This window comes from Pelophylax lessonae, assembly GCF_965119305.1.
Source record: "Pelophylax lessonae genome assembly, chromosome: 1".
Taxonomy (NCBI): Eukaryota; Metazoa; Chordata; class Amphibia; order Anura; family Ranidae; genus Pelophylax; species Pelophylax lessonae.
In genome coordinates, this window is record NC_138768.1 from 215,812,862 (window position 1) to 215,827,762 (window position 14,901).

General features: G+C 42.5%; 1 protein-coding gene across 4 annotated transcripts in view; it reads left to right on the top strand.

Annotated features, from left to right (window-relative positions):
- TAOK3 (TAO kinase 3) overlaps positions 1-14,901 on the top strand; it is a 591,636-nt gene that overhangs the window by 529,883 nt on the left and 46,852 nt on the right. For all 4 annotated transcript variants that reach the window (XM_082255475.1, XM_082255477.1, XM_082255478.1 and 1 more), the window contains exon 17: positions 7,014-7,217. In XM_082255475.1, the coding sequence (XP_082111601.1) occupies positions 7,014-7,217 (204 nt within the window). The remainder of the gene's footprint in view (positions 1-7,013; positions 7,218-14,901) is intronic.

Genomic DNA, 14,901 nt, shown 5'->3' on the forward strand with positions numbered 1-14,901 from the left:
GGCCTGTTCTGAGTGGAACCTGTCCTGTTAAACCACTATATGGTCTTGGTCACTGTGCTGCAGCTCATTTTCAGGGTCTTATCAATCTTCTTATAGCCTAGGCCATCTTTATGTGGAGCAACAATTCTTTTTTTATAGATCCTCAGAGAGCTTTTTGCCATGAGGTGCAATGTTGAACTTCCAGTGACCAGTATGAGAGTGAGAGCGATAACGCCAAATTTAACACACCTGCTTCCCATTCACACCTGAGAATTTGTAACACTAGCTAGTCACATGACACCGGGGAGGGGAAAATGGCTAATTGAGCCCAATTTGGACATTTTCAATTAGGAGTGTACTCACTTTTGGTGCCAGCGGTTTAGATATTAATGGCTGTGTTGTTATTTTGAAGGGACAGCAAATTTACACTGTTAGACAAGCTGTACTTTCACTGCTTTACATTGTAGCAAAGTGTCATTTCTTGTCACATGAAAAGATATTATAAAATATTTGCAAAAATGTAAGGGCTGTACTCACTCTTGTGAAATACTGTATATTCTACAACATCTTGTCATCCTTGAACAGGCATAGTCCTTATCCTGACCTACCCATGCTTTAAGCAAGGGACTCCTTATATTGGTGGATTTTACGCTCAGCCCTAAAAATGAGGTATTTTCTTCCTTATCACTGGTGATAGTGAGAAAATCAAATGATGGCCATCTTTCAGGCTGGGGATAAGTGTTCCAATCCCACATGGTCACCAGTGGAAACCAAGCTCCCCATCAACATTCTGGAGTGCCACAGTAGTTCAGTTGGTTCTACAACTTTAAACCTCCCTTCTGCGATGACACCCAGTCAGGGTGCAGTTACAGTGCCATGGCTGTGACCTATATCAGCTGGCACCTGGAGTCATGCAGTCTTGAAGGAAGCAAGCTAGATGTTCTCTTGGATGGAAACCTACTGCCTAAAGATTTCTGTAGTCCATATCCTAGGTATGGAAAGCGGACTACCTCAGCCGCAATTGCTTGGATCAAGAGGAATGGGCCTTTTACCCAGACATCTTGAATCTGATATGTCAAAAACGGGACATCCTAGTCGTTAGATTCAACAACAAACTTCCTCTGTTATAGCCAGGACCATTGATCCTCTAGTCCTAACCTCAGATGCCTTAAAAATTTCTGTTCGAAGTTTAGATCAACCTATATCCTCCAGTTTGAATTATGCCTCGTCTGCTCAAAAAGATTAGGCAAGAGAGGAAACCGATGATTCAAACTGCACCTAAGTGGCCCAGAAGAACTTGTTACGCAGACGATCCCTGGCCATTTCCCAACAGGCAAGATCTACTATCTCAAGCCACTCTATTCCACCTTGCTTCACAGTCTCTGACTACAACAGCATGGCTGTAGAAGCATGGGTCTTAAAAGATAGAGGGTCTCTCAGTCTGTTATTCCTACCTTGCTAATAGCAAGAAAAACCATATCCAGGAAGATCTACTGCCATACCTGGAAATCCTTCTTTGTCTGGTGTGAACACAGGCACATTAAGCCTAGAAATTACTCTGTGCCTCACATTCTGGCCTTTCTAAAATCAGGTGTTGATTAGAACATGGACTTAAGCACTCTTAAGGGAGAGATCTCAGCCTTGTCCGTGATCTTTAACAGACCTCTGCCTTTACTCTCCCTTTTAAAAGCTTTTCTTTAAGGTGTATTTTGCATTAGGCTCCCCTTGCAGCATCCTTTGCTCCCTTGGGATTTCAACTTGGTTCTCTTTGCCCTGCAGAAACCACACTTTGAACCCATCAGGGATATTCCCTCTCGCAAAGTAGCCTTGTAGCCTTTTTTGTTACTAGCATATCTGTCATATATGTGTCTGATTTGGAAGCATAAATATAGGGGGAGTACTGCGCTTCAAGGGTGATAAAGTGCAAATTATTATGTCATATAAATATAAATTTTCTGCTTCCTATTCAACAGGTAATGATATTAGTTGGATGAATACTGTTCCTTATCAATAAATAAATATATATAGTTCTTAATCAAGAGGGAGAAAGTGCTAATGAGCAATATTCAATTCATCAATCTCCTTTAAATATGAATTGCTTAATAATTTTAAGTAAAACACCAATCAAAAAAATATATAATGTGCAAAGTGAATAAATGATGTGCAAATTGATAAAAAGTGCTTCTTATGTGAACCAAATTATGTATTTTGTGCAACTATCCAATTCTTTATAAGGTGCCGGTAAATATATTAGTGCAATTAATATCTCCAATGTGAACCATATGAAAATATTCCAACAAATGTATATAAAGTGCAAATGCAAATATTAGTGCAACAAATCAAATAATATATTCCAGTATGGGTTTAGGCTCCGTTCACATCTAGGCGTTTTGGGGCGTTTTTGGGGCGTTTTTCTGCTCTAGGATCAGCTCTCAAAACGCCCAACAAGACAAATCCTATTCATTTCAATGGCCCCTGTTCACATCTGAGCGTTTTGACGCTGTATACAAAACGCCCAACGCTCAAAAAAGTACATGAGCTTCTTTTTGGGCAGATTACAGGCGTTTTCCATTGATCTCTATTCAATCTAAAAACGCCTGCACAAAAATCGCGGTAAAAATCGCAGTAAAAAACGCCGCAAAAATCGCGGTAAAAAACGCGCGAAAAACGCTACGCTCAGGTGTGAATGTAGCCTTAATGATTTCTTTATTATTCCAAAAAGAAAAAAATAAGAAAATAAAACTAAAAACAAAAATGTTTTCTGAAAGTGCTATAATGTCCAATTTATAGGTGCTATTTTCCCAATATATTTTGTGCTTAAATATTTCCAAACATCTCCTCCACCTCAGGTAACCGTGAATCAAGGTGCTCTTCAGTGCTCACACTTCTAGGTGTGCTAGCTGCTCACCTCATTTTTGCATAAAATACGCTTGTGGTTTTAATGCCAGGGTTAGTATCTCTCCTCTGCTCCTGTATCAACATGTCACCGCTCTGTAATCTCAGGGGGACTGCGGGTTCTCCTTAACAAGGGGGGGGGGGGGTTATTCCTTCCTCTGCCTTGTGTATAATCCTTATAATTCAGTAAAATAATGGAGCCATCATAGTGTAGTATAATTTGTATTTATTTTCCATAAAGTATAGTAACTTACATTTAAGACTCTTTTAAACAACATGCTCGTAAGCAGCGAAACTTGTCTTCTGCGTCCCGTAACGTCACTTCCGGTTTCTGCTTGGTGTCGACCCTACGCGTTACGTCACAATACCACATGACTTTCTTAGGGGATGCCTGAGGAAGTCATGTGGTATCGTGACATAACGCTTAGGGCGTACACCGAGTAGAAACCGGAAGTGACGTTACGGGACACAGAAGCCAAGTCCCGCTGTTTAAAAGACTCCTAAATGTAAGTTACTATATTTTATGGAACATAAATGACAAATTCTACTACACTATGAAGGCCCCATTATTTTACTGAGTTATAAGGATCGTACACGAGGCAGAGGAAGGAATAAACCCCCCCCCCCTTGTTAAGGATAGCCCACAGTCACCCTGAGATTACTGAGCGGGGACACGTTGATACAGGAGCAGAGGAGAGATACTAACCCTGGCATTAATACCACAAGCGTATTTAATGCAAACTTGAGGTGAGCAGCTAGTGCACCTAGAAGTGTGAACACTGAAGAGCACCTTGATTCACGGTTACCTGACGTGGAGGAGATGTTTGGAAATATTTAAGCACAAAAAATATTGGGAAAATAGCACCTAATTTGGACATTATAGCACAGGGATCCCCAAACTACAGCCCTCCAGCTGTTGAGGAACTACACATCCCACGAGGGCATTGTAACACTCTGACATTCACAGACATGACTAGGCATGATGGGAATTGTAGTTCCTGAACACCTGGAGGGCCATAGTTTGAAGACCCTTGTTATAGCACTTTCAATAAAAAAATTTGTGTTTTTAGATTTATTTTATTATTTTTTTTTACTTTTTGGAATAATAAGAAATCATTAAACCCATATTGGAATATATTATTTGATTTCTTGCACCAATATTTGCATTTGCACTTTATATACATTTGTTGGAATATTTTCATATGGTTCACATTGGAGATATTAATTGCACTAATATATGTACCGACACCTTATAAAGAATTGGATAGTTGCACAAAATGCATAATTTGGTTCACATAAGAAGCACTTTTTATCAATTGGCACATCGTTTATTCACTTTGCACATTATATATTTTTTTGATTGGTGTTTTACTTAAAATTATTAAGCAATTCATATTTAAAGTTATGATGTGAAGATTGATGAATTGGATATTGCACATTAGCACTTTCTCCCTCTTAAGAACTATATATATTTATTTATTGATAAGGAACAGTATTCATCCAACTAATATTACCTGTTGAATAGGAAGCAGAAAATGTATATTTATGTGACATATTGATTTGCACTTTATTACCCTTGAAGCCCAGTACTCCCCCTATATTTATAGTTACATCAGATTGTCTGAGGTACCAGTTATTGTACGTGCAGTATCAGGGGTGTATGTTTGTTTAATTTTATTTAATTATCCTATGATAGCGCAAGAATCACACCCATAAAATAATATCCTGTAAGAAGCTGTTCCTCATACTTCATAAAGACAAGGTTGTCTTGCGCCCCAAGAGCATTATTTCTTCCCAAAGTGATATCAGTCTTCCACCTCAACAAAGGGAATGGTCCTACCATCTACCTCTACCTCAAAGTCTACCTCAAAGCTACAGCTTCAATTAAACGGGAGGATTTCCTATTTGTCCTGTCCTCAGGACCCTGCAAGGGACATCCTGCTTTCAAGTCCACCATCACAAGATGGATAAGAACTCCTATTGCTGGAGCTTACACTCCTGCTGTGCTTTTACTCGCCCATTTTGCCAATTTGATGGGAGATTTTTTGGGCCATTCAGCACCAGGCCTCTGTAGCCCAGTTGTGTAGGGATGCCACCTGGTCCTCTGTTCACAAGTTTTCAAAGTTCTACCAGATGGATGTCCAGTCTATTGCAAATGCAACTTTCAGCTGCATAGTTCTTGCAGCAGCACTTCTAAAGTTGGATCTGTTGTCCGGTGTTATTGGGCCTGTTGGCACAGCTCTGTTTGCCTAGTTGTTGCTCACCCTTCTCATTCATTGCTTGGGGATGTCCCATGGTCTTTGAATACTTTGCCTGTTTCCTGTACTGTATGGTTAGGATAAGAGTAATTTTGATTTATCTGTAAATTCTAAAGTACAGTACAGTGCAGAGCTGCATTGCTTGCTACAAAACTGAGGACTTTAGAGTGGTGTCTGGTTAAGGGGAGGTACTCAAGGAAAGTGTCTTTAAAAGCTTGCCCAATGTTATCTTATCTAAAAGTATAAGCCTATAACCCAGGGTCTCTGAATACTTTGCCATTTTCTTGAACTGTACTCCTAAGGTATGGAATTTACAGGCAAGTCAAAATTACTTTTATTTATTCTCTCCTAGAAGAGCATAACAAGTGTCTCCAATGGTCAGAGGTGCTCATGATTACTGAGGGAGATTTTGCCACTTATGTCAATGGTTTGTCAAAGATTGACTGATGGAAATACTGGATCCATCATAATTATAGCAATACATTTTAGGCCTGATCTATTCAGGTGAATGCAACACATATTTATTGACCTTTTAGATTTGTGTTTGAAAGGGGGGGGGGTGTAAGATTTTACAAACTGGCGGTTGAGATACATTTTTAGCTTCCCCTTTAGCTGCAAAGGCAGCAAACTGGGGTGTTTACATTCTGCAGTTGTGATGCTTTGCTTTGCCCCTGCAGCAACAACTGTTGCTCCTCATTTATGGGAATGGGGAAGTTCGGCAAGCACTCTACGGCCATATGTAATGCACACGATTGCACCCCATTGGTGCAGTAATTGGTGTTAAAGCAGCTGATGAGGAGACTAAACTTGGTCTTATTGATAATGCTGGTGATTAGTGTGCAGAACTATGATGCTGAAGATAACAGCATTGTTTTTGGCTACAAAATATTAGCCTCTATACACAGGCAGCAAACTATTTTTATAAACAGTATGTCATGTTCTTGCATACTACCAAGTACAGTGTACACTGCAGTGTCAGTAGCATAACATGGTGTCTATTTTTTAAATAATTGAATACATTAAAATGCACAGAACAATTGCAATAAATTACCAAAACTCTAGCAGTATCATGTGATCTCTGTACCCCACGGACTTCTTGGCTACCTATTCAATTTACTGATAATGTAGCAGTTAGGGAGTTTTGCCTCAAATACTCCACGTTCAAGAATATAAGGCAGTTTTTAGTCACTCGAGGTCTTTGATTGCTCCATAGATAAAAGCATGCACTTAGTCATAGATGCATGTTTAGCCATGTGACAGCTGGTACAGATCTCACCTACATATCCAACATCCCTTTTAGATCTGTAAACAGCGCCATAATTCAAGTAGTTGTATAAATGAGTTAGCCTGTTGTTAGCTTAATATGTAGAAATGTACATAACTAAGCATGTGGTTATGTTAGAGAAATTCCTCACTCCCGAGGTTCTGCAGAGATTCTGTCACCGAAGAGCCCCTTGTGGCATATGGGTCAATGTATGAGATTAGTGATTTTAAAGCTGGTTTTGTGTGCTCATGTATCATCTTCATGCTAATGTGGTAGACTGGTTCAGTTTCAATCCTCTGCACTTGGACAGTATCCTATCTTTAATCTCCAAGCTATTATAAGAGTTCTTTCCTCAGAGCATCCCTGCTACCTGATGTGCAGTATCCTAAGGTGAGAGAGATGACTGGAGTAAATGGAACCTGTACTAATAAATCAGTTATATATTGATAGGTTAATACCAGGGGTACTTGAAATATGTCCAGAGCACCTCAGTTTATGGGCATCTATATTTATTTTTAGAAAACCCCTGGACCATAGTTTTTGATGGTGTTTTTTTTCCCCCATTACATTTTGATATTCTAACATACTGGCCTTAACTGGTGGTTCTCTGCATCCAGGAAATGAATGAGGATCATAGCACGCCCAAGAAAGAAAAACAGGAACGCATATCAAAGCATAAAGAGAACCTCCAGCACACTCAGGCTGAGGAAGAAGCTCAACTCCTTAGCCAACAGAGACTGTACTATGAGAAAAACTGCCGACTCTTCAAGAGGAAGATAATGATCAAAAGGCATGAAGTTGAGCAGCAGCACATCCGTGAGGTATAATTTTGCTTTCAATTTAATGCATTTCTGCATATTTCTCAGTAGACTTAATGTTAATAACTTGATTACATTCTCTTGTTTTTCTAGCATCTTAGATGGGTTGTGTCTGTTAGCATATTTATCCAGTGGTGCCTTTGCATGAATGGAGTACCACATGAACTGCATATAGTAAATAAAATGCAATTTTATAAGTGCAGTAGTCAAAATTGATAAACTGCAATGTGCTACCAGAAGATAAATTATTAAGTCGCCTACAGCTCTTACCACAAAGGCCACAAGTACACTCCCAACCTTTCCCTTGAAGGCTACCCGATTTGTACGTTACCTTGCTGGCTTCTGTGCCATCACCCACAGAGACTTTGTCCGGTTCTGAATCTTTTCAGTGTTTGACAGATGAGCTTGTTTATCAATTCCAAATAAAAGCCCAATTCACATGTGAGCATTTTGTAGCTCCAAAATGCTCAAGATCCGAAATTCCATGTATTCTACAGTTCTATGGTAACTTCACATCTAAGCATTAAAATGCCTGAAGTTTAAAAATCTACATGAGTTACTTTTGAGGTTGATTTGGGCATTTTTGGTCCCATAGACATCAATGTGAACACCTGAAAACACATGAATCCAGCTTTTTTTCCAGGTTTGTTTCTGGCATTTTTAAGCCTGTAAGAACTGGTCTCCTCCCCTTAATGCCTCGTACACACGATCAGATAATCGGATGACTTATCGTTCGCATTTTGTTGCATGATACTAGTTTCTCTAGCGCTCATTGACAGACGTAGTCCTCGGTGATACACCACCTTCGGGTTATGTTGCCTCCACAGGAGCAGGACTAGACAGGAAATTAAAAAGCTCTGGCCACACCCTAGGGGCAGTCCCAGAGGGTATATCCTCTCTCTCTCTGCCTCAGCAAATCAGTTATTTTCTGTCTAGTTAGGAGTAAGGACCTAGACACCTTGCTGGGATCTTAGGTCCTGGCAAGAATTTTTTTTCTTAAAGGATTTTTTAGACAGCTTTTTTTCTCCAGTGTTCCTGTGAGATCTTCAAGCAAGAAAGCTGAACTGGGCGACGGGCTGGATGTTGAGATCCGGTGGTCACCCCAGTTCAGCCTACGAGCGCGTGCAGGCCATAGCTCCGCGCTGGGTCGGCCGCGACATAGTCCCATTAAAAGGACTGAACCCGCGAGTTAAACATCTCGCTGAAACGCCAAAGACCATGAGTCACGGCGTCCGTATCGGTCGACAGCCCTCCCGCCCCGGTGGAGAGGGGTACTGTCAGGAGTTGGTGCCCGCCTGGTTCCGGTATGGTGAGTAGTATGTTCCCCCTTTTTCCCTGACGGGTTTTGTGGTGAACGCGGGCCCCTCTCTGTATGGTAAGAAAGAGTCCTTTCTATCCTATAACATGTCACAGATCCTCCTACTTTGAGTGTGATTTTATGTGTGCAAAAAGCCAGGAGGCTTGGTTTGGGAGCTAACAATCTATTGTATACATGTTTAAAAGATGTAATCTGTGGCATTCTGGGAATCTTATTGGTTAAGTATAAGCTACCTACCAGGGGGCGGAGCCGCCTCCTTTCTTCCTGGGCAGCCAGCCAAAAGACTTCCTGTTTGTCAAGACAGCGCTGTAACCTGTTGCAGTTAAACTCTGAGCATCAAGTGGTGAGCCTGGGGGTCTATCTCTCTCTCTCTCGATCGATAGGGATCCCTAGCAGGTAACACTAAGGGGTTTTTTGTGGCGCTGGGGGTCAAAAAAAAAAAAAAAAAAAAAGTTTTTTTCTTTACTTTTGAATTATATTATCCAGGAAGTAACTGGAGTTATCATGGACCCTGCCACACATATTCCCCCACCTGTTTCCCTCGAGGGGGCCTCGGGACCCGCCGGTGCACAGAGTATAGAGTCATTTACAGCAATTTTGGAGTCTATGGTGGCTCGGGTGGAGGCGGCCTGTCAGGGACGGGGGTCAAGGAAGCGACCCCCGCCTACCCCTATACCATCTGACACCTCTGACTCAGATTCAGAGATGGTCACTGCAGTTGCAGGTTCCTCTGCAAGGGCTGTTATCCCAGGTAAAGCCCCCTCAGACAGTGAGGAGGACGCTTCTTCTCTTGCTATAATTCAGGAAGAAGCATTGGTGGACGCACTAGTTGTGGCAGTGCAAGGAACCTTAAAACTTGAGGCTTTACCGGCAGAGGCAACTGAAACAGAGATGCCCTTTGGTACTAATAAGCCCATCAAGTCGGCGAAGGCTTTTCCTGCACCTAAATGTTTTGGTAATCAGATTAAAGGAGAATGGGAGCATTCTAAACGTACCTTTACTATTTCCAAGCGTATTGCTAGACGCTATCCGTTTGAGGAATCCATCATTAAGAAATGGACGGTACCACCAGTCGTGGATCCGCCTATTTCCAGGCTGAATAAAGCCACGGTTATTCCAGTGGAGGACACTTCGTCCTTTAAGGATCCGGTGGATCGAAAGATAGAAGCAGAGTCCCACACTATCTTTTCTCTGATAGGGTCAGCATTTAGACCAGTAATTGTTATTGGTCTAGTTTCCCAGACACTTACGGAATGGGCGAAAATGGTACGCCAAGATCTTAGGGGAAAAGATATTCCCCAGGAGACATCTGATTTGATGGAACAGATCATACAAGGGCTACGGTTTATCTGTGACGCAGCCTTGGACACTACTCCCTTGTTAGGGCATGCATCTAAGTTAGCAGTGATCCTCAGACGTGTGCTGTGGTTAAAATGCTGGTCAGCTGACCTAGGTTCCAAAAAGACCTTGACCAATCTCCCTTTTCAGGGGAATCGTCTATTTGGGGCCAACTTAGATGAAATCATTAAGGATGCCACTGGGGGCAAGAGCACTTTTTTGCCACAGGCTGCAAAAGCTAAGGGACCTCGCAACAAGCGAGGACCTTTCTTTACCGCCCATAAAGGGCGCCCGGCTGGTACTCCCGGGAAAGGCAAGACTCCTCCAGGAGGGTTCAAGAAGGGCTGGTCGGACAAGCAGAGGACCAACCCAGCCAAACCCGAAGTAAAGGATTACACAGCCTGAAGGTGCGCCCCCACCCGGTTTCAGGGTGGGGGGACGTTTTCACCGGTATTCAGGACATTAGATCGAGCATCAACCACTACTACCGGTGCGATTCTTCCCTTCCAACATTTAAGTACCACAGGAAGCGGTAGTTACCGTTCCCTGAATAGATCTTTTCCTTTACCTTTTCCTAAGATTAGTCCCGATACCTCACAGGAATCGGATCTGATTGACCAGATAGGCCAAGTAGCCTCTAGTCGGGTGACTTCGGTCCCTGAGGTTCAACCAGAAAAGATCACCTTTCCTGATAACTATCAGGTATCTGATAAATGTGTGGAAACAGAAAACGACCAGATTTTCTCGGATGGTCGGGGCCAGATAGCTCTAGGGACGCCTGGTTCAGATCCAATCAGCGCCAGTGGTCCTAGAAATTCTAGGCTGGCCTCCTCAAGCCGGCCTGGCCGACTTGGACATGTTAGTCGCAGACGTTCCGTGGGAACTTCGTCTCAGGGAGTGTCTGTGGTCTCAAGGACCAATTTACCTTCGTGCTTTACAGTCGCTGGTTTTAATGGCCTGGCCATTGAGACCCAAGTACTGAAGGACAGAGGTTTGTCTACTTCAGTCATTCCTACCCTTATTAAAGCAAGGAAAGCGACTTCCAGCAAAGTCTATTATCACACATGGAAGACTTATATTGCGTGGTGCGAATCTTTAGGATTTCCTCCACGTACCTATTCGGTGTCTCGAATATTGGCCTTTTTGCAACAAGGGGTTGAGCAGAAGCTAGCCTTGAGCACCATCAAGGGTCAAGTTTCAGCATTAGCAATCTTCTTTCAGAAACCTTTAGCTACCAAATCCTTGGTGCGGAATTTCATCCAGGGGGTGCGGCACCTGGCTCCTCCAGTCCGCGCGCCCTTACCGCCCTGGGATCTTAATTTGGTTTTGTCGGTTCTACAGAAACCTCCCTTTGAAAACATCAGGGAGATTCCCTTGCTTACTTTATCCCAGAAGGTGGTCTTCTTGGTGGCTATTACTTCTGCTCGCAGGGTGTCAGAACTGGCTGCATTATCATGCCAGTCCCCATACCTAGTGATTCATAGGGATAAGGTAGTACTTCATCCTAAGCCATCTTTTCTTCCTAAGGTGGTTTCAGATTTTCATCTGAATGAAGATATTGTACTACCTTCCTTGTGTCCTCAGCCCAAGCATCATCGGGAACATGCGTTGCATTCCTTAGATGTGGTTCGGGCAATCAGGGTATACCTGAAAGCTACGGAATCATTCCGTAAGACGGATTCACTTTTTGTGATCACGGATGGCCCCAGAAAGGGTTTGCCTGCATCTGCCGCGACCATTGCCAAATGGATTAGACAAACGGTGGTACAGGCTTATTCTATTAAGGGTCAGAGTCCTCCGTTCCCTGTTAGGGCGCACTCCACTCGAGCGCTCAGTACTTCCTGGGCCTTTCGCCATCAGGCGTCAGTGGTCCAGGTATGTAAGGCGGCCACTTGGTCGTCGGTACATACCTTTACAAAATTCTATAAAATTGATGTGACGGCATCGGCGGATGCCTCATTTGGCCGCAAGGTTTTGCAGGCCGCAATTTGAGGAGACCGGTGGTCTACCTCGAGGGTTTTTTTCTGTTTGAAAAAAAAAAAAAAAAAAAAAGAATTTTTTTTCTCTCTTTTGTTGAGTCTCATCATTAAGGATGAGCATTGTAAACTTCTAGTTGGCACCGGTTGGGCCTTCTAGATTGGAATTTGATTTCATTTTCCCACCCCTCAGTTGTGATACTGCTCTGGGACGTCCCGAAGGTGGTGTATCACCGAGGACTACGTCTGTCAATGAGCGCTAGAGAAAAATGGATTTTTGTAAAATCTTACCGTAAAATCCTTTTCTCTTAGCTCATTGACAGACGTAGTCCCCGCCCCTCTGTTTTTTTGAGTTGGGTTGGGTTAAAATCTCTAAAGACTGCTTTTTCACATAACTGATTTGCTGAGGCAGAGAGAGAGAGGATATACCCTCTGGGACTGCCCCTAGGGTGTGGCCAGAGCTTTTTAATTTCCTGTCTAGTCCTGCTCCTGTGGAGGCAACATAACCCGAAGGTGGTGTATCACCGAGGACTACGTCTGTCAATGAGCTAAGAGAAAAGGATTTTACGGTAAGATTTTACAAAAATCCATTTATCGAATTCAATAGTGTACTAAACGTGTGATTTTTTTCGTACGATTCTCGAAAAGCTTCCTGGTTGTGTAGCTACGTATCAGATAGTGCAAAACAAAAACAATGGCAGCCAGGTTTTTTCCAGGTTATTTTTGTGTTTCTGATTATGCGTAGTCTGTCTATCGATTTTTAGCGGACGCATACTGTACTGATTAAACGATTGTCGTTCGCTAGGCTGTCGTACGACAACAGTTTTTGTGTTTGTCCCTTCGGATTTTGTTGGATGAAATATCGCGATCGGCTGTCGAAAGCTGTGTACTAACAATGAGATTATCGTGCGATCAAATCGAAAGTAACTTTTTCGTGCGATTATCTGATCATGTGTACAAGGCATAATGCTTCCCGTTGGCTAAAACAAAAAAGCCTGAAGTTTGAATTCAAATGTAAAATTTGCTTCTTAAATTCTCAAATGCATATGCAAAAAGAGCTTCTACCAGTGCTGTATCCAGTCTTGGTTTCTGTAGGCCACATTCACACTTGGCATTTCGGTAATGCGTGAGAGAGCACACAGGAAATGTATGTTTTGCGATGTGTTTTAAAAATGGTTAATTGTACCCCAATTGCAGTTAGCAGACACGCATTTTGTCACACTACAAATGCACTACTGTCCATGCCAGTAAAGGTTCTGGAGCTTCTTTGCCACACTTGTCACAAGTAGGGCAGCCCATTTAAAACCTGTGTTCCTGCTACATGAAGTGTGAATGGGACCTAAAAGAGATAATGAACCCTTACATAAGCCCAGTGAAATGACTAGTGTAGCGGGGTGCCTGTGACGCAAGTTAAAATGGCATTAAAAGTGATTGATAGATTGATAAGATATATGTTCCTCTGCGGATTCTTAGATTAGCAATCTAAGGTAATACCAGCATAGACTTTATGGTAAAGAGAGATTGTTCTTTACCCTTTATTAGTAAAGTCCGTTCCGGGGCTGGTTTTTCTTGGAATAAATAACGGAGTTTTTCTGGGAGTCTGATAGGGCCCTAGGTGGGACAGATTCCCAATTCCGTGGACCATGGATTAATTGTCCCTGTCTAGGTCTTAAATAAGGCAGTTGGTCCTAGATCTCAGTGAGAGTGTGGATGTCTCCATGTGAGGAAGCACCTGGCAGCATGGCTGCTTATCCCTGAAACTTGGATACAAATGTTTGCTCTGTAAAGGACACTTACCTTATAACAAGGACTACAGACACAGTAAGACTCAACAGAGCAGAAGTTTTCTTTTGTTTGTTTTATGGCAAGAAGCCTGTTTCTTTTGTTATGAATTTTCCTGTGGATTAAATATGACGTTTTTTTCTAAAGAAACTGAGCATGTCCCTGCATTGAGTCTGATCCCCTACACTAGCTTCAAGTGAACCATTAAAATATCCTACATAATACTGTACCTGTTTATCTGAAGCCTTCTCTCCTCCGCAGCTTTCCACAATATACAGTTTAGATGGTATTTCTCAGCTTCTGGGAGGCAGAGTGGTGGGGATCTGATGTTGCACATTGCCCAGGGCTCAGTCTAATCCGAAACCTGAGTGGAGGGAAAAAACCCCTGCTGCTCTACTCTGTTTCTCTGGGAAGCATGCACATCTGAGGCTGTCAATCCCCCTAATGTGTGCTTGGGGAGGGGGGTTATCTTTATTCAAACCCAGAATTGTTGCATTGAATTTACCAGGTCTGTCATTACCTCCCTTCACAAAGGAGACTTTCTGGCTTTTGTGAACATCAAGGATGCATACCTGCTATATCCCGTCTTCCCACGCATGATTTTCGTATGTTTCGATGTGGGGGCCCTTATTTTATTCATGGTCTTGTCATTTGACACGTCATTTGCACCACTTGTATTACTTAGGCGACCTCCTGTTGACAGAACAGTCAGCATTGACTTTATTTGACAACTTATGCTTGGGAGTTGGATGGATCCTAAACTATCAGAAATTGGCGCAGGAACTGATTCGATTGGATTATCTGGGTCTATTCTCAGGCCAGAGAGTTTCTTCAACAGGGGAAATTTTGGACTCTTAAATCTAAGATTTTAGCTTTCCAGTCCAGAAGTTGTCCAACTCTCCACGTTTGCATGCAAGTCTTGGTCCTGATGGTAGCCTCCTTTAGTCCAGTCCCATTTGCCCAGTTTCACTCCAGATATCTACAACAAAACAAGAGCTAGGTCTCACTCTTTCTCTTTTGTTACTTAGAACATTAGTCCTCCACTCCCTAAATGAAGACCTTTATACAGGAAGTCTTCCATGTAGCTTCCCTTGTTCGTTCCCTTGTGACTCCGTCTGATTTGAATCTAGTTCTTTCTGCACTTTAGCAACTGCTGTTTAAACCTGTTAGAGGCATTCTACTCACACACAGAGTGGTGTTCCTTGTAGTTCTCACTTTGCAAAGCAAATGTTGGAACTGGCAGCTTATTTCTACAGGGAACTTTTGTTTTCCA